The sequence below is a fragment of the Heterocephalus glaber genome, unplaced genomic scaffold (assembly GCF_053883595.1).
Source record: "Heterocephalus glaber isolate CG9 unplaced genomic scaffold, H.glaber_assembly_v1.0 deba00001795, whole genome shotgun sequence".
NCBI classification, from domain to species: Eukaryota; Metazoa; Chordata; class Mammalia; order Rodentia; family Bathyergidae; genus Heterocephalus; species Heterocephalus glaber.
This window is the reverse complement of record NW_028258476.1, coordinates 313,095-332,742: the sequence shown is the minus strand read 5'-3', so window position 1 is coordinate 332,742 and position 19,648 is coordinate 313,095. Positions and strand designations below refer to the sequence as shown.

General features: G+C 47.3%; 1 protein-coding gene and 1 pseudogene across 13 annotated transcripts; both read right to left on the bottom strand.

Annotated features, from left to right (window-relative positions):
* Positions 1-925: 925 nt before the first annotated feature.
* Positions 926-4,571, bottom strand: LOC106008381 (FAST kinase domain-containing protein 1, mitochondrial pseudogene; annotated as a pseudogene).
* A 4,916-nt stretch (positions 4,572-9,487) lies between these two features.
* Positions 9,488-19,286, bottom strand: Chtop (chromatin target of PRMT1). Of its 13 annotated transcripts, XR_206347.4 has the most exons (8): positions 19,100-19,286; positions 17,773-17,854; positions 16,305-16,458; positions 15,582-15,665; positions 13,369-13,555; positions 12,399-12,536; positions 10,209-10,557; positions 9,488-10,006 (listed from the first exon to the last, which is right to left on the bottom strand). XR_206347.4 is itself a non-coding variant. In XM_004871426.4 (7 exons), the coding sequence occupies exons 2-7, from the start codon at positions 17,835-17,837 to the stop codon at positions 10,352-10,354; spliced, it is 834 nt and encodes a 277-aa protein (XP_004871483.1). In that variant the 5' UTR covers positions 17,838-17,854; positions 19,100-19,286; the 3' UTR covers positions 9,488-10,351. The 13 variants fall into 13 exon arrangements, 11 of the variants coding, with proteins under 11 accessions (XP_004871483.1, XP_021105176.1, XP_004871484.1 ...); XR_015448195.1 differs by lacking the exon at positions 15,582-15,665; XM_004871426.4 differs by having other exon boundaries at positions 9,488-10,557.
* Positions 19,287-19,648: the final 362 nt, after the last annotated feature.

Sequence of the window (19,648 nt, the reverse complement as noted above, 5' to 3'; positions counted from 1 at the left end):
GGAAATGGAGTCGCGGCCGAGGGCGGGCCCGAGGCCGGGCGTAGCGACCCCTGGGAGTTGTAGTTCTTGGGCCTGAAAGGCCGGGCTTTGAACACCTAGACTTCAGGAGCGGGAGAGGAACCACTTTTCAGACTGGATGCTTCTTGTTTTCTCCAAGTAAGAGCTAATATCCCCAGTTGTCCTTCCCATGTTAATTTATAAGGAAACCGTATTATACTCATGCTATATGTAGTTCTATATTTCTAAAGGGTATATTTTTATTTTATTTTATCTTGTTTAATTTAGGGTTTTTTCCCACCTCTGGATATTTGTGCCTACTGTTTTTAACCGAGTCAGGGCCCTTAAGTATAACGCATACAAATGTGACACACCATAAGAACTTATTTTCATAGGAAGAAAAGGTCCAAAGGGGTAGGGGAAATGGGAGGGGAAGGGAAAGGAAGAATTATGAGAAAAGAAAAAAATGGAAACAAAGTCTCTGTAAATAGGGAAGGGCGCACAGGTAATGGGGGAAAAATAAGAACCAAGATACATCACGTACAGGTACAGCACCCAATGATAAATGTAAGCGTATTGTGTACCTAAAATGTACCAATAAAAGAATTTAAGCAAAAAACCCACAAAACTCATTTTCAATAAAAATGACAATCATGATTTCCCTTCTCCAAATACAAGTCTCAGGCAGTCCATGGGAGCACCCTTGATTGATAGTGCCATAGAGTTCCACTCAAAGTGAGGAGTCTGGATTACACAATAACCCAAATTTTCTAAATGTTTTTTCATAGCAGATTTTCCTTTTAAAAGTGAGGACTATTTCACAAAAAGTTATTATATTTTTTTTTTTTTGGTACTGGGGATCAAACTCAGGTCCGTGGGCTTACGAGGCAGGCAGCAGAACCACTGAGCTAAATCCCCGGCCCCTAGTTTTAGTTCTTTCAGAAATCTCCACACTGATTTCCACAGAGGTTGCACCAGTCTGCACTCCCACCAGCAGAAGGGTTCCTCTTTTCCCCACAGCCCCACCAGCATTTGTTATTAGTTGATTTCTTGACAGCAGCCATTCTTTCTGGAGTGAGATGGAATCTCAGTGTTGTTTTCATTTGCATCTCTGGAATGACCAGTGATGTTGAACATTTTTTCGTATATTTATTTGCTGTTTCTAATTCTTCATGTGAGAAGTGTCTTTATTTCGGATTCCCATTTTTGCATTGGGTCTTTAAATTTGGGGGTGTTAATTTTTTTGAGCTCTTTATATATTCTAGATAATAGTACTTAACTGAATAGCTGGTCTCTGCTAGAATTTCATAAATCTGATGTGCTCCATTCATGCTGCCGATATCTTTATTATACTTTTGTTGACAAAAGTGGTCATGAAACCATGGAATTTGAAACTCAGGGCATTCCAGAAACACAGCACTATTCAACCCCATAAGACAAAAAATGGACCCTCCTACTCAGAGATGAAGTTAAAATTTCAAGTTGAGAATCTAATCTGATTCTCAATCTAAGAACTGGATGTTAAAAATTGCCTTTGGCAGATCTACTGGAAAATATTCGGAGAAACCAACAAACACTAACATGAGAAAATCCAATGTACCTAAGTGAGAATGAAGGCCTTGCATGCACATTCCAAAAAACTTGTCCCTTTGAGGTGGATCACAGTTCAAGATATTGAATGAAAGAATAATAGCAAGGATTGAAAAATATGAGAAAAGAAAAAAATGGAAACAAAGTCTTTGTAAGTAGGGAGGGGTAGAGGGATTGAAGGGAGGGCAGGGGAAGGGGGAAAACAATAAGAACCAAGATATATTATGTAAAGGTGCAAACTCCCAATAATGAATGTCAGCATATTGTGTACCTAAAATGTACCAATAAAATTAATGGGAAAAAAAAAGGATGGATCTTTTCAATCTGGTGAACAACCACTGCTGCTATACTATCAAGCAGCGAAGTACTGAAGTAGTTCTAGAAATAGAAGATGCAATCCTTGCAACATTTGTGTAACTGATTTCATCCATCAAACACTGCAAAGCAGCAATGGTCTCTTTGAGAACCAATTCATGAAAACAGTCTCCCTTTAAAAATTTAAGTTCCTCCCCTAAAAGAGGCAAACCTGCTGCTCTGCTGTAATCTCCGACGACTCTAGTGATCTAGTTTTTGAAGTCCTCTCAGTTGTTTCCCAGTAATTCCACCCAAATACATGTGATCATGTGAACCCATTGTAAAACTGATATGGCAGAGTCATTCAGGTCACTGAGTCTCACTGGGGCAAAAGTGCCTCAATTCGGGACATCACAGCTTTATCCAGGCAAGCAGAAGGGAGCACTGAAAGGGCACCGATCAGGCTGGCAGTCTCGCTCAGTCGCACACTGACTTTCAAGTAATTAAACAGTAATTCTCTGAGTTTTATGGAAAACTGTACTTTGAAAATGTAGAAAAGTTAAGGCTTGGCTGGGGATTTAGCCCAGTGGTTCCACCACCTGCCTTGGAAGTGCAAGGTCCAGGTTCAGTCCCCGGTGCCAAAAAAGAAAAACTAATGCTTGAGTTATCCTCAATAGATCTATTAATCTACAGTTTTCCAAATTTTGTGCAGAACTGTTATGGTTTGTGTCTAGTTGTCCCTCCAAAGCCTCAAGCAGATGAGATGGGGCTTTTTTTCCAGAGGTGGCTGAATCTAGAGTGTGTGATTGACTCATGGTGGGGCTGGGCCCGAGGGCACTAGGATTAAAGAAGGGTGTGAGCACTACCTGGTCTAAGGAGTCTGGATAAGATAAAAGAGGTAGGGGCTGGGGATTTAGCTCAGTGGTTTCGCCACCTGCTGCGCAATTGCAAGGACCGGAGTTCAGTCCCCCGTACCAAAAAAAAAAGACAGACAAAGACCTTAAGTCCAGTATAGATTCTAACTTCCTATTTACAATATCTATCAGCTATTTTTCCCATTAATGGACTGTAGTACAAATGTTGATTGCTGAGCAATGTGTAACATGTTCACCAAGGTATCATGATACATTGATTTGATTTGATTTGTAGTTAAATTATACAGAGTAGGGAACTGGGAGGTGGTCTCTGACACATTCAACAGTTTTAATGAGCTTGGCTTCTACCTTTGAAGCCGCCAAAGTACATTCAATTCGTGTACCCCGGCTCTTCTGAAAGTGTGGTTTTGTTTCTTTCAATGAGATGAAATATTTCCTGTCCATCTGTACACTTATTCATGCGCATGATTAGTGGTTCACAACTGAAGGGCTGAAACTGGAACTTTCCAGAACCATGGACAAATAGTTCGTAGACAAAACATTTATAGCCAATGAGTCTAGTATGCTTAGGTAAAGAAAGCCATCTGGAACTAGCAGTCAGGTGGCATGTGCTGACGACATAAAATAACTTCATAATTTTGTGTCCCTTATGATGACTCTAAATCCATTCCAATATGCAGTTTTGAGTGTGAACATTTTTTTTTTTTGGGAACCAGGGATGGAACTCGGGACCTTGCGCTTGCAAGGCAGGTGGCAGAACCACTGAGCTAAATCCCCGGCCCCAGACGTGAATAGATCTTGATGATATTATGCTAAGTGAAATAAGCCAGCCAGAAAAGGCCAATTTTAAGACAGAGTCTCACTGTGTAGCCCAGGCCAGTCTTTTTTTTCCTCCTTCAGTTCTGAAGTTTGAACCCAAGGCCTTTGCACTGAGCTCATCCCCAGCCCTTTTAATTCTTTTTTTTGGGGGGGTACTGGGGATCAAACTCAGGACCTTCCACTTGGGAGGCAGGCGGCAGCACCACTGAGCTAAATCCCCAGCCCCTCAGCCCTTATAATTCTTTTTTTTTTTTTTTTGGTACCGGGGATCGAACTCAGGACCTTGTGCTTTCAAGGCAGGCGGTGAAACCACTGAGCTAAATCCCTGAACCCCTTAAAAAAATTATTAAAAAAATTTATATTGCTAAGTTGCCCAGGCTGGGCTTGAATTTGTGATTTTCCTGGCTCAGCTTCAAAGAGTGCTGGGATTACAGGCATGTGCCTCCATGCTGGGCTAAAAGGACAAATGTATGATTTCTGCCTGTATGCGGTACCTGCACTGCTCGAGATGAAATGCAGGACAGGGGCTGGCATGCAGCTCAGTGGCAGAGCACTTGCCTAGCACCTGAGACCCTGCGTTGATCCCTAGCACCACAAAAGGAAAAAAAGAAAAGGTAGAACAGGGATTGCAGAGGTGTAGAATGGGGAGTCATTGTTTAATGAGCATAAAGTCCCAGTTTGGGGAGATGAAACAATTTTGGAGGTGGATAGTGGAAATGGTCTCATGCAGTATAAGTGTACTTAAAAGCAGAGAGGGACATTTTGTGTGCATTTAACTATCATAAGACAACCTAAAAATTATATGTGTTTTCATTTTTTCTTATGTCACGAAGGTTCTCTTAGTTTTGTTTCATGGCTTTTCAGTATGTTGGCATCTACCCCTTAAGCTGCAGTGTGTTCCAGCGGCTCACAGTTCTCCTGGGCACGGGATAGGTACAAGTTCCCATGCAGAATGCGGCTGGGGGGCAGCAAAGGGGGCTCAGCCTCTGGATTCATCTCCCAGAAGGAGAGCGAGGCATCTGAATCTCACGGGAAATGGTGGTCACTGTGCATAAACCCGAGACCCCGTTGTCATGACTGTAAAGTCTTCTGCATTTCTTGTTGCTTCCCTGTAGCTTACTCTCTGCTGATTAAAGATAACACTCTAAGGAGAGGCTGGGAGCTTATTAAGGAAGGGACCAGGAAAGGAGGTAGCTGAGGCAAATGCAACCAGCTTCCTAGCCAGGCCTGGGGAGAGGAAGCCCAGGGCAAGGAGAGAGCAGTTGACAGTGTTGAAGAGGAAAGAAAGAAAGTCCCAAGTCCGGGAGGCCTGGACTGGGAAGGGAGCCATGGATGGGCTGGGCTGGGCGAGGGGCTGGGGTTAATGCCAGTTTCTGGACCGGAGGCCTCTGAGTTGGGCAACGGGCCTTGAAGGTGTGTCATCAAAGTGGAGTTGCCAGGCTTAGAAATCAGATCAAGCAAAATACCTGGGACACCAGTAAATTTGAATTTCAGATAGACAAATGACTTCAGCAAGTTACCTGGTAGTCCGACTTCAAAGGCTAGGTCTCAGGAAAAGGCTGGTGTTTTGTGCTCTCCTTTTTACTCCTTACCACTTAGCTCATGAGGCCCATGCAACAGCTCCTGGCTCATCTTGGAGCCTCTCGTCTCTTCTTGGTACGGGGATCGAACTTGGGGCCTTGAGCTTGTGAGGCAGGCAGCAGCACCACTGAGCCACATCCCCGGCCCGTCTGTCCCTCCTGCAGTCCAAGCCCATCTGTATGGGCCAAGAGCAAGGGGTCGTGGCAGGTCCTCCCTATGACCCCACATACCCAGGAAGTTGAGGCAGGAAGATGGCAAATCCGAGCCCAGCCTGGTCAACTTAGTGAGAGCCTGTCTCAAATTAAAAAACAAAAGGAGCTGGAGATGGAGCTCAGTGCTCCCTGGGTTCAACCCATAGTACTGAAAAAGTAAAACGGAAATAAAGAAAAGAATTTCTAGATTACCTAATACCCCAGGAAAATGAATGCTGAAAGGGAATTTGGAATCCTTCTTGTTAGTTCCTGGACTCGTGTAGAAGAGCCGGGGCAAGGTCTTGCAGAAATCCAGTGTTTTGAGACAGGGTCTCGCTCTGTAGTTCAGGCTGCGGTCCTACCTCTGCCTCCCGAGTGCTGGGATTACAGGTGTGTAGCACCACGCCCAGCCTGAGCTTTCATAATGGACTGAAGACTTGTATCGATTATTAAAGTGTAAGGCATTGGGCACAAAGTCCCCCCCCCCCACCCCGTGGCATCTGTATCACACAGCAGCGGCCCTCCTCACGTCGTGGCTTTGGGCAGATTGCAGGAGATACAGGGCCTAAGAAGTCCCCGCACCCAGATACCAAGCACAGCACGACCTGGCTGCTTGCACCAGCTGGGACCCGTGCAGGGAGGGTTTCATACAATGAGGTGAGGCGGGATTGCAGCAACCAGGGCAGGGGAGAGCAGGTCTGGGATGCAGACACTGTGGGAGGGAGAGGGTGCGCGTGGCCCACTGAAGGGCGGCAGCCACTGTGAGCCTCGCGGGTGGAATGTGCGGAAATCTGCCTCCCAGGACTTCCTGGACTTCTCCCGCGGTCTGGGCAGTGTCTGGGAGCCAGCCCGCTGAGGCGCTCTGCTGGGGAGCTGCTGGCTGCTCTGCTCCCAGGACCTGCGGCCTGAGAAGCCAAATTCTGGGGGCCCGCCAGAGCCAGAAGCAAGCGTCCCTCCGGAAATGCTTCTCCAGTGTCCTCTACCAGTAGCTGGCAAAGGGAAAATACTTAAAGGGTCCGGAACCATTTCCTAGAGCACACGAGGACTAATTCAGAGCTGTGACATTTACCAGTCTGCTCCGGCAGAAAACTCTCCATCTAAAGGATTATTTTATTCACGTGGGTGCACACCACAGGGAAAAGCAGGTGTCCTCGCCTCCCAGGCCTGCTCTTTAACGAGTCTTGTTTTCCAATTTCTCACTTTTACTTCCAGGTCATTGGCTTTCTCAGGTAGAGTTGTGTAAAATGTGAATGTAGGAGTAAAAAGGGAGGAGGGACCCGCGGCACCAGGAAGGGAGAAGGCGGAAGGGCAGAATTCGCAAGGGCAGAATTCGCGGGCCCCGCCCCAGCTCACAAGCCACCTTCTGTAGGTGGCCTCGGGAAGGCCCAGCTCAGGCTCCAACTTCCCCAGGGCGGATGAGCTGGGTGCGAGGCCAGGCCCTGGTGTGCTCTGGGTGTGGCTACTTCTGCACCCGCTGCCTGTGGGCCGCGATCTGGCGGGCGTCACAGGTCAGCAGCCTCTGCAGCCCTAGGTAGCGGAGGGGCTGCACTCGGTGACTCGCTCACTGCGCTCCCAGGGGGCCGGAGCCCGAAACCCCACCCCTCCCGACTCCGACTCCCATGTCAGGGTCCTCTGTCCAAGCCCCCACCCCCCGCCCGGTCTGGACAGCTCCCTCTTCCTCAGGTCCCCACTCACTTCCTTGTTTGAGGGGCTACACGGGACCAGTTGCCATCACTGCCTACCCCTCTCCACGCACAGCAGACCCCAAAGCGGTGTCCTTCTAGGGTGCTGTCGGGACTTTGTGCCTAGATCTTCCTAATGTAGTTTGGGGTCTGCTCCCATCTTTGGGAAGCTCTGGCCCGGCCCTGCTTCTGAGGCGCCTTTTCCAAGTCCACTTGCCCCATTTCCGGGACTGGGTTTAGGTTGGCGCCCTCTCCTGCTGTGAGGTGGTCCCGGGGTAGGTCCTCCGCCTGCACCTTGTGCCCCCGAGCCCAGTGGGTGGTCAGCCTTGGCAAAGTGCCCTGCTTGAGGGCCACCGTGCCGGGCAGTGGCTCCGCCTGGGTGGAAGGCCCGAGTCAGACTTCTTTGGGCCTCTGTCGTCCTAAGGACAGGGACAGGGATGTTCCTGGCCCGCCGGAGGAGTTTGGGGACTTGGGAATCCCCACAAAACGTAGTGAAGGAGCCGAAGGTCAGTGGACAGTGGGGTGTGCCGCACTCGACGCTGGGGAGCCCTGGTGCTTGCTCCTGGAGCGCTACCAACCCGTGGCCCCAAGAGGAGCCTTCAGGACAGACAGCAGGACTCCTGCTCCTTACAATCAGGCCAGGAGGATGGGGCCTGCTTCGGCAGTGCTGCAGGGGACCTAGGGGCGCTTCGTCCACGTCTGTGTCCACTGCTTCCTTTTGTTCTATGCCTTGCTTTCCCTGTGAAACTAGCCCCTGGAGGACATGCTTTAGTCATAATCCAAAGGGGATGGCTTTACATCATTCTGGAGGAACCTTTCAGCCAAGACTCAGCTTTTTGTGCCCAATCCCTGCCCACGGATATCAGCCTTGGGTTGACAATCACCTTACACTAAAGTGCAAGTATATAAATAAACCAAGTTTAAATGGAGAACAAGGTGAAGCCGTTCAAAGGCCTCCGGGGTTGTCAGTGGTGGCCAGGCGGTGTGCTTGCCGGACACGAGGCCCACAGCTGGGGCTGGCTGCCAGCTTCACAGGCTTCTCTCCTCTGCCCACGCCTCCTTTACCGATACCCTCTGAGCTGCTCGCCTTCTGGGAGATGGTTATCGATCAGCACTACCTACTGCGGCCCCAGGGAGCATAAATGGCAGAGCAGGAGCTGGGCCTTGTCTCTGCAGGCCATCATCTCCAGCTAGGAGTGTAAATCATTAAATATGCTCTGCTAAAATGTGTCTCCCCACTGCCCAAGGGACACAGACCACCTACGTGGTCTGTGCTGCCTCCCATCCTGGGGACCCACCATGCATTTTCCTGGGATACTCAGCCTTTCAGGTCATGGTTACCGGTATACCTGTTCCCTCTGCTTGGACCATTTTTCCTGTCTTTCAAATTCCCCTTCTCGAGACCCAGCTCATCAACCCCTTTTGTGCCCCATGTACCCTTCTACGAAAGGAGGGTGATGCCTTGTGGGGAGGCAGGTGGCGGCTCAACTGGCGAAAACCTGACCCCGGAGTCAAGTTTTCTTAATCTACCTGGAACACACAGTCAACGGAGGATGCAGAGGTGGGAGCAGAGGCTGAAAACCTATGGCAAGCAGCACACAGGGCTAGAGCCCACAGCTAGCAGAGTTCGACTCCTTGCACCCTTCTGTTGGGATTTTCTGGGGTGATCGCTTGCGTGTGCTGGGCAAGCGCTCTACCAACGAAGTGACATCCAAGCCTCCGCTGAGGACGGATTCTTCACAATGTAGGGTATGCAGCAGGTAGGGCAAGAGGGGCCAGGCCAGTGTGGTCCCCTCCTTTGCTGGGGTCCCCACATCCTGTGCTTGCTGGAGTTGAGCAGGAAGGCGGGAGCTGGGAGGCAAGCCACTGTGTTTCAGTACTGACAAAGATAGAGTAGGGCTGCACCTGCCTTGCAAGCACAAGGTCCTGAGTTTGATCCCTGGGACCCCCCACCCGCCAAAAAAGATTTAAGTTCAGGCTGTCACAATCCAAATTTCCTTCCTGGCTCCCAATGCCAATCACCCCTTAAGTTTAGGGTGCCAAGTAAGCCCATGCAACTGACGAGGCGGGGCGATCAGGTTCTTTTCCCTTAAACAGCACCAGGAAAAGGAGGGACACGATCCAAGGACCACCTCCAGCTTTTCTTTCTTTGCAGCACCGGGGATCGAACTCAGGACCTTGTGCTTGCGAGGCAGGCGGTGACACCGCCGAGCCACACCCCCAGCTCGACCTCCAGCTTTCCATGGACCAGAAAGGGTCTATTTCTGTGTAGGGGACAGTCTTTCTGTAGGCCTTAATCACAGGAGGGTAAAGTTGTCATGTTCTACCCCCAAACCCCATTCCCCTCGAATCTCAATACAACCTCAAAGGACTTTTACTTATACAGAGGTATACAAAGACACCATTAAAGTGGCTACAGCAATTCAAGGAACGCAGTAAATAAAGAGAAAGTCCTGGATGGATCTGAGAGAACAATTTGTTGTAAAGAGCCAGAAATACAAGATTCCACTGAAACTACAACTGACAGGTTATGGTCGAACTTAAACCTTTAAGGGAAATAGGGTCAAATAAAGCCATTAAATAGAGAAGCTCAAACAAACACAAGGGTAATGGCATTTCAACCAGCAGTTAGTCCGCCTGCCACCACTCCCGTTCCTTCTTCCTTCTGTTCCATGTACCAAACCAACTGGCTTCTTCCTCTATGGTCCAGGGAGAGGCCAAGGCAACCTCTTTGGCCAAGATACAGGGCCCAGGGAGAAGCCTCGGAATTCCAGCGGGGCAGAAAGTGCACATGGCTGTCACCATGTGGTACCCGTAACGCGGCCCTGTAGCAATGTCAATGCTTCTACAGCAACACAGCTGAATGCTTTTTTGAATGAAGACTCTCTTAACACTGAGAGCCGAGCACAGAGGATGTACAACACAATTCCAACTCAGAAGCCAAGGCACGAGGGAGGAACACTGCTCCGCCTGAGACCTGGTGGTGGGACAAACACAGAGACAAACACAGGAAACATCCGAATGTCAGAGTGTACACTGGGTGAGAGGAGGCACAGGTAGGAGAAGCGCTCCACCCCAAGGCCAACACATTCATGTTCAAAGAGAAGACTGGGCGAAGGAAACAACAACACACACCTACCCAGATCAAAGGAAAAGGGTCAAGGGTAAAAGGAACACACCAAATGCACACTGGAGGCAGGTAAGTCCACAGCCTGTTAGGATAGGTCCTTCTCGCATCAATCAGGTTTCTCATTCTCATCTGTCATCCAAGGTTATTTACAGATGTGGTAACTTTAATGAGTCTCTCGGGGGCAGGCAAGCTTCAATCATTGGTTTCAGGGTCTGTCTGTGCCATGTAGGCATCCAACTCCGCATCCAGGTGTCCTTTAGTTTTTGACATGTAGGCATCCAACTGGTTGTCCAGCTGCTCCTTGGTCAGGGCCGGGCGAGTAAGGGCACCTCTTCCCCGTCCACGGCCTCGGCCTCGGCCTGCGAAGCCCCCTCTTCCCCGGCCTATCATACCCCGACCTGGCCCAAGGGGGGAAAAAAGAGAGTTACAAGGAGGGTTAAGGGGTGCTATACGGAATGCCCCCTTAGAGCAGCGGGGCCTAGCTGAGAGAAGCTGAAGGGCAGGGCAAAGAGGAGGTCTGGAAGAACGAGAAGCACACTGGGCAGAAAGCAACACATGGAAAGCACACATAATGAATCCCTCATTACATGCTCATCTCTGAATGCTATTTAAAATCTTTTATTCTATCAACAGAGAAAATAATTAATTGACAATGAAAAAATTAATCTCTCCCTAGAGTTTGAGACCCCCCTATGAATTCCTAATTAAAATACTCATAACCCATTGAGTAAGAGAGGAAGGCAATAAAGGGCACACAGAATCAGGGGTGTGAAGGGAGATGCTTTTCAAAACTAAAGCAAGTTTTAGTGGAAGACTCTGGGAAGTTATCTCATTTCTGCTTAAACTTATTAAGTCTAGCAAGGTGACTCCATGTGTCAGAAGACAGGAGTTATTCTGTCACAGGAACAATGTAGGGAGGGGGAAAAACACTGAGTAGTCCCAGCCACTTCTGAGTCTAGTCACCTTAGGACAACTGTGGTTATCTGAGAGGCAGTTTCAGTTCACTTAACAAAATACATCCAGCTTTCTGGAAAGCTCCTTTAGTCTTTCCCACCCTTGTGATGTCGCTCAGAAACCGAGGCAAGATAAGCTGGAAAGGTTCTATTCCATTCTGAAACCTAACGAGTAAACATTCCACTCAATATGCCAAGTAGCATTTAAAGGGAGAGAAGAAAGTAAATCCTTGTTTGTTTTTTTTGAGACAGGGTCTCGGGTGCTGGGATGACAGGTGCGTGCCACCATGCCCAGCTAGCTCTTGGTTATCAAATGCTGTTTCCTAATACTACTTGGCAAGTTCAGGGTTGTAAATTATAAAGACCCACCACACACTTTAAAAGTACTGAAGCAGATATATACAGGGGCTATAATAATTTATTTCCCCTCAACAGGTGGCGTTGGGAGTTTCTCACTAAACTCTTAAAGCTCCCAAGACATTTGGCATTAACAATCCAGCACTGAACTCTTTTCCAATCTGGGTCATGAGGTCAAGATAAATATCAAGGTGTCAAAGGTAAGATTATTAACAAGAGCCAGTTAAAAATTTAACTGACAATAACCATCTTACTTTCTACCTCGATCACAAAAATTGTCTCTGGTCCCCCAGAGGCATACATTTTATGCTGAATTTACTCGGTTTCAAAGCTGATGACCAATTCCAAGTCTCGCCCCTCTGCACCTGCCCTAGTGCTGGGGACTGAACCCAAGGGCCCCCGCATGCTGAGCACACTCTACTGCAGATCATCACATCGGCCTCTTTAGTCTGGTTCATCTTTGTGCATCTCCCTCTTTCTAACTGCTCTTTTTGTGTGGTGCTGGGGACTGAAGGGCCTTGAGCATACCAGGCACTCTACCCAAGCTGCACCCCCAGACCCTCTTTGCTGTTCTGATCTGACTTAAACAAGGTTTTACTAGAGGATGGGTGTGTGGTGGTGGGGATGGGCAGAGATAGAAAAAGACAAAATCCCTAACTCACCATTTTGTCGTTTTAACAATTTAAATTTGTAACAGCCTGGAAGACTAGATAAAAATATGGCTCTGTAATACGTACCCAACTGATTCTTAGAAAAATTATGTCATCTTTCCCACAACCAGCATGTGAAGTTAGAAAATAAGCCAGTTTCAAAAAACAAAACAAGACAAACAAACAAGTCTGCCTGTGACTTAGAGCTGTGCAGAAGGGTGGCTTAGTTTTAAGGGGGGAAATAGGGGAGCTACTCTCTGAAGTTGGTAGCTGACTAACCTCTACCACCGATTCCGCCACGACCCATAGCTCCACGCCCTAGGCCCCCTCTCCCAGGACCTCCACGACCTCGAACACCACCTCTTCTCAAGCCCATTCGGGGAGCTACGGCTCGTCCGCCTCGAAGCAGGTTTTGACCTTGGAGAGGAGGCATACAACGTATATGCAGGTAAATCCGAGAGAGACAAAATAGATTCTAACCAAAGGAAGGCAGTGAGGGTTAAATGAGAGTAATTCAATTAATTTTTAGGTTGGACAGGGCAGGCTGCACACTGAGTGTAAACAGATTAAGCTGCTCTTTATTCAAATCAATTCAACAATTTGGACCACAAATTCATCTATAGAAGAAGCTGGGAGTAAAGTCCACTCATTTAATAAATAACTACTGAATAATCAGATGCCTGGTATTATGGTACACTTAAAAATGCATGCTATGGTTCCTGCTCTCAAAGCATTCTTGTAGGGGACAAGAGCTACACAGGAAACAGTTTAACAGTGCCCAAAATAGAAGATACGTGTGGGTGCTACAGGCCAACCTGTCCTTTCTTCCAGACATTAACAGTGTTTCAGTAGCACCAGTTTCAGTATGGGCCAAAAGACCTACACATTTTCTTTTTGGTGCTGGGGACTGATCTCGGCCACATGCATACTAATCACACATCTCTCAGACTCATTTCTAGACTTGGATGTGCTTTGATACAAGCAGCGGCAGTGTGTTTTAAAATGGAATGGCGATGACATGAATCACCTGTTGATACCCAGATCACAACCTCTCAACTCTTGAACATTATCAGAAACAGAATGGTATTGGTAAAAGACATGCAGCACTACTAAAAATGTGATTCCAAGTTATTAATTATATTAATACAAATTGAGAACTAAAGATGTTAAACGAATGTGTCCCTCAGCAGCCCGAGAGAAAAGGGAAGGGGACAGGGCCCAACGGTGAGCAGGGACACACAGCACTGACCTCGGAGCGACACCCCGCCCCTGAGCAGGGTTCTGGTGGCACGTCCCCCTCGAAGTCCTCCTCTGGGCAAGCCTCTCTGGACTATGGGCAGGCCTCGTCCTCCAATGGCTCCCCTGGCCAGGGTCCCTATGGGTCGGCCTAACCGTGCCTGGATGTTACTCTTACCCAGGCGCTGCTTTAAGCTCTTCTGGAAGAAAAGGTGTTGGAGGATTGAGATCAAAACAGCAATTCACTGGGATCTGGCAATTCCAAGTGTGGAGAGAAAAAAGCAAGTAAGATGCCTGGTATGTTGGGAAATAAACCTGCTGAGGGTATATCATAAGGGTCCCAAACCAGAACTCCTTGATTTTGACTTAAAAGTAGAATTCTCATCCAGAGCAGAAATTCTAAGCTTCAGTAAGGTCCCATGTACTTGACATTACCGTAATTACCTCAATAATTTGGATATGGAAGTGATATACAGCAAGTTGGGACTTAGGTTTTAGTATACATACTATTTTTGAACCACAGGTTGACAAGGACATGACTGAATTCATACCTGCCCAAGGACTACCACTGTCTTCAAAGGCTTACTCAAACACCATAGGAAGTTCATCACTCTCTGGGCAAAATTTAAAGTACAAGCTCATTTCAATTCTCGTGATTAAGAACAAGATTGATTTTTCAGTCAAAGAGGCCAGTGTCTCCATTTTTCCTTTGAGTATCTATCTCCAGATGGTCCATTTTTTTACCTTAAGATGCAAATAAAAAAGTCAAACTTCCTTTCCTTATATTTCTTAATAATCCCTAATTCCACCACATCTACCCTTGCAAACAGGTCCCTTAAACCAGTTTAATAACCTTTAGTTAAAAAAGAACCTATTAAAAAAAAAAATAATTCAAACATACTTCCACAGCCAGCCAGCTAAATTTGTTAGAATTAAGACAGGTGAGCCACATATGAGGACAAGATTTCTAATAATCTAGTCGTCAGAGAAACAACCAAGATCACATCTCAGACAAATTTCTTCAAAGGAAAAAGGGGACAGTATAGTCTTGGACACAACCAAGGCCCTAGCAAACTTATCTTTTTTTTTGGTACCGGGGATCAAACTTGGGTCCTTGCACTTGCGCAGCAGGTGGTGAAACCAGAGCTAAATCCCTGGCCCTAGCAAACTTATTTATATAAAGCTATCAGTCAATATGAATAAATATAAATTGTGTCTTCTGGCTCCACCCCTAAGTGACTATCAATGATAGCTCTCAAAAAGATGCTGTGTGGTACTATAATGAGCTTTCTAATTCAAGATCACAAACTGTTACTAATCAGAGGGAAAAATTCTGAATGTTATCCAACACAGGCAGGTGCAACTAATCATAAAAGCCTGTCTTGTTACTCTTCCCATCAGCACACAATTACTATTTTGTTTTTCCTTCAGTGCTGGGACTAGAATCCATGTCCTCATGCATGCTAGGCAAGTGCTCTCCCAATGGAGCTACCAGCCCCTAGCACACAATTATGGGGCAGGACAGTCTAGAAGTCCTTCATATTCAGTTATCCTGAGTATATTTATCTTCCTGAGCTGTATGCTTTGGGGAAGAACTGTACAGTGTTGAGTTCTCCCACCCCTATACCCACTGTACCAATCCTACTTTCGAGGATACTGAACGATACAAACTATACCAACTAGTTTCTACTCCAGAACCGTGCTGTATAGGTAGTCACCAGCCACATGTGGCTATTGGTTTTTTGGGGTTTTTTTGTATCGGGGATTGAACTCAGGACCTTGTGCTTGTGAGGCAGGTGGAGGAACTACTGAGCTAAATCCCTGGCCCTACACTTACAGTTCTTACCAGCCACATGTGGCTAGTGGCTACTATGCTGGACAGCACATATAGAACATTTCCATCACTGCAGAAACTGCTGCAAAGCACTGCTCTAGATGCTATTTTCTACACAGCCTACATGTAAAGCTCCTTGTTAAAAGATCCTTTGGAATATGTCAAGACTTCAGCAATTTTTATTTAGTCTTGGAAAATGTGGTACTTTTTGTTTGCTGCTTTCCTGAGTCAGGGATGAATCTAATCACTCCAAGGCTTAAGGTAGCTGAAGCCAAAAGCCTCGTTTATTTTTGGTCAGTGAGCCTAATGGTTCAGAGTGGGGGTGGGAGGGTGTTATATTTAACTGCTGAATTTATGCACAGCCATGCAGTGCTACCAGTTAAAGTCCTTACAGTTGCATGGCACCGCCCTCCAGACGCCCAGCCACAGCTTGGACATATCCTTCCACAGCCACTGTCCGGACTCGCATATAAAGTCTATGAATAACAAAGAGCAGGTTTTATTTCAGGTCTGAACAGAAAGATTTTTTAACTGGAAAACTGAAAGAGAACGCACTAACAATCACTCAGTACTCTTGCTCTACCATACTTTAAATGCTGTGGAAATGAGGGCCACTCTTCACGTTTTAGCACTGAAAATCTTTGACTAAGGCCATTGATGACTCCCTGATGCAGGGAAGAATAAAACTGTTTCTCTAGTTTGCAAATCATTGAACAGGGAGTAAAGGGTGCTTTGAAGGTTTTATCTAAAGCAGAAAGTCTTTCTTTTTTGTCAGTACTACGGTGGAACCCAGGGCCTTGTACATGCTGGGCGAGCTATACTCCCTAGCCCCAAACAAAGCCCCTTTGTCAGGGAGAAAACAAATCTACTTAAGGGTAAAGGATGAGAAAACAAGAAATAAATCCTCACTGATAACACAACTAGGCCACAGGATGGTCAACTCCCTGAAGCAGAGAAATAATAAGAAGTTACCTAGCAGTGTCTGCCAAAAGTGGAAGTTGCTGAACTGCTCCGTCAGAGAAGTGTCAGCTTTTGCCCTGAGCCGCCCAGAGATCATCCGTTTCATCCTGACAGCCTCAGTGCTGCTCCAGGAACATTAAGACTCATTCTCTCACCTGCTTAAGTTTTAATGCTGCCTGGACAGAGGGTCTATTCTCCATCTGCTGGGCCAGTCTTCTGTTTCTGGCACTGGCTAGCTGCTGTTGTTGCTGCATCGAAGCCCGAATATTCACTGGCATCGGCTGTTTGTTCTTCAGCATATTAGTAAAGCTTCAAGGTCGAACAAAATGGATGTTTAAACAAAAGCTTTATTACAAAACATTTATGGGCATTTTCATGGCTTGCTAGACCAGGAGCTTCAGATCCCATGTACTTTTAAGTAAAGTGGTACATTTAGATCATGGCTGATGTGGGTTAGACTCTTTTTCCACAAACTTGCAAGAGTCAGAAACTTAAGAGATGCAGGCAGCTAACTGCAGCACATTCAATCAAAAGCGATAACAAGGGCTCAGGTAACAGCTCTTAGACAGGTGGAAAGTATGAAAAACACGCAGTAAGCAGATATGACAAAAGACAAGATGCCGTTTCAGAGACAAATGAAGAAAGCCTAAACCTTGGGGGACTCAAGGGTTCATTCTGAGGGCAAATATGAGGAAGGAACAGCACACCATCAAAGGCTGTGGAAATAATACACCTGTATAAATTATAGGCGTGCATAAATCTGTATCAGTAATATGAATATAGAGCAACACTTCCTAACAGATATGAAGTACATATATGTCAGAAGAAGCAAAAATGGACACTGCATCTTAAAGTTCTAACTATAACTTGATAAAATCATTGGCCAAAGGCACTGAACGAACACAGCACCTAAGGTTAGAAAGTGTTTTTAAAATACCTTAATTTTTCAAAGTCTCAAATAATCATTTTTTTTCTGACTCCAAGTGAGTAATTCTAAGAAAGTTAATTAGTACAGTTCAGTAATTGAGAGACTTATGAAGACGTCCCTCTACTATTCCTGTCATAGTTAAGTTTAATGGAGTGAAAGAGAAGAACATTTAACTGTTAAAAGAATACAAAACAAAAACAAACTAAAAAGCAGAACTGGAAAGAAAGTGAAATGGAGCAAAGCAAGTGCCTCTTACAAGGCCCAAGAATGACATTCAAGGGCCTTTGGACATATTCACAGCTTGCTACCTGCCTCTTACAGGCCAGACACAACACTGCTGGCCTTGGACTGGGCAGCAAACCAACTGCAGCTGGGGTATACCACACTACCATGCTGCACCACCCCTGTATCAATGTAAAAAAAACTGAAGAAAAGGGAGGGTGTGCGGGAGTCCTTTTAAAATACATCCCACCAAACAAACACTGCCGACAGCTTAACATAAAAATCTACTGATAAGGGGTTTTGAAACATCTGCCCAATTTGTTTTGTGTACCACATGAGATGCAACTAATAACAGAGGTCTGTAGCCTTCTGTTGCTATTTAGCTTACAACTGGTTTTTGTGCATTGGACCCCAGGGCCAATTTAAGTAATGTTTTCTTAGGAAGGAGCTGAAGTTGCTGTTGGCTGCCTCACCGCTCATTTAGAGACATCTTGGTGGTGCTTTTTAGCACAACTTTCGGCGCTGACTGGGCAGCCATCTTCAAATCCCGAGGATCTACAAGGGATAAACAGAATAAGCAAATGAGAATAACAGCCACTTCATTTCCACAAGGGGAAAGGCTCAAATGAACAATGAATAATAAGGCCCACACCTTTCTGAAGATCATACCAAAATTCATTTCAAGGGTTTTAAATTTATATGACAGCTACCTCTAATTACTAAAACTGCAAAGCTGCAGGACAGAAAACGTCTGTCCTTCTCCAAAGGGCAGAAATGGGTGTCAAGTAAGAGGCTGGCTTTTAACCTAGAGCTGTCCTTTTCAACTCTGGCTGAATATGACTTAGCAAGGGAAGGTTAACAGATGCCTGGGCACAGAACAATCAAGCTGCAATCTTCGGAGGTGAGGTCTGGGGACCAGCAATTGGAGGGAAAGCGAAAACCTCTGCAATGCTTCTCCTGCGTAGTTTTAATTCGAGAGGCATGAATCTAGAGAACAGTCAAGCCCAGTTCTAAACGTGAATTTAATTTCCAAACCCAGTAGGGGAGCCCTGGCAAGGGACTGTGGATTTAGGGGAGAGAGTAAGCTCTTGGACAACCCTCTTCAAAATATAACCGTAAGGCTCTGAAAGTCCTGTCATCTTTCTTTTTTCGTTAATTATATTGGTACACTTAAGGTATACAATATAAGACATTCATCACTGGAAATTTGCACCTTTACATAATCCATCTTGGTTCTTATTTTTCCCCCTTCCCCTGCCCTCCCTTCAACCCCTCCATCCCTCCCCCCATCTACAGAGACTGTTTCCGTTTTTTCCTTTTCTATTAATTCCATTCTCTTCTTTCCTTTCCCCTCCCCCTCCCCTCTGTCCCTTTTCTTCCTATCTCGCATTATGTTATACCTTTTAGTCCTTATTCCTGCAGTCTTTCTTTAATCTCCTTACCATTGAAAAAAAAAGGTACTGGGATTGAACCCAGGGCCTTCAAAGTGAAACAGAGCCCCAGCCCTTTTTAAATGCTGAGGGCCAGGGACGCAGCTCAGCGGCAGGCGCGCGCCGGGCAAGCGCGAGGCCCTGAGTTCGATTCCCGACACCAGAAAAAAAGTGGAGTCTTGGTAGGTTGCTAAAGTGCCCAAGGTGGGCTCCAGCTGCCTCCCCGGCCCCTGCCTCCCGGGGTGACACTGCGGGCGTGCGGCCACTCCGCCCTCGGCAGACCCTCCCGCTCCAGCCTCCCGAGGCCCTCCCCTCCCCGGCCCCGCCCTCCGGCCCCGAGGCAGCCCGCGGCCGCCCCACAGGGACGCACCGAAGGAGACGGACGCCAGAGCTCCTCCCGGGGCTGCCACCGCGGCTGCGGCGGGCGGGCCGGGGACCGGCCGAACCCGGACGGGCGACGGAGGGGCTCGGGTTGACTAGATGGGCGGTTGGTCTGAAGCGTAAGCGGTAGATGGCGAGGCTCGCTCGCTGGGGGCTGGCTCGCTAGTCGCCGGCCGATCAGCCTGCTCGCCCGGCCTGCCTTTTCCTGCCTTTCGTCTGTAACACCAGCGCTCCACCGCCAACTCCCGCTCGAGGTCCAAAACAAAATGGCCGCCGCGCCCAATGCGGAGCGGGACCGGCTAAAATGGCGTTGACGCACACGCGTCAGGCGTCAGATGCGCGCGCAACTAGGGGGCGCGAGATGAGTGCGCCTGCGCAGAAGTCAGAGGCGGAGCCGTCGGGCTTCCACGCGGTGCCCCGCCCTCAAAGGGCGTGGCCCGTGGCCTCCCAGGTGGGGCGCTGTGGGGATTCGCTTTCCAGCCGGGTTTGGGTTGCAGCCTGCGGGGTTCGTGCTTTAGGCCGCAGAGAGCGGCTTTGT

Coding starts and splice junctions, on each gene's coding strand:
- Chtop (XM_004871426.4), bottom strand. CDS start 17,837: ATGGCTGCCCAGTCAGCGCCGAAAGTTGTGCTAAAAAGCACCACCAAG. Junction 16,459..17,772: donor AAGATGTCTCTAAATGAGCG/GTGAGGCAGCCA, acceptor TCGACCTTGAAG/CTTTACTAATATGCTGAAGA. Junction 12,537..13,368: donor GGGCGGGGTGTCGCTCCGAG/GTCAGTGCTGTG, acceptor CTCCTCTCCAAG/GTCAAAACCTGCTTCGAGGC.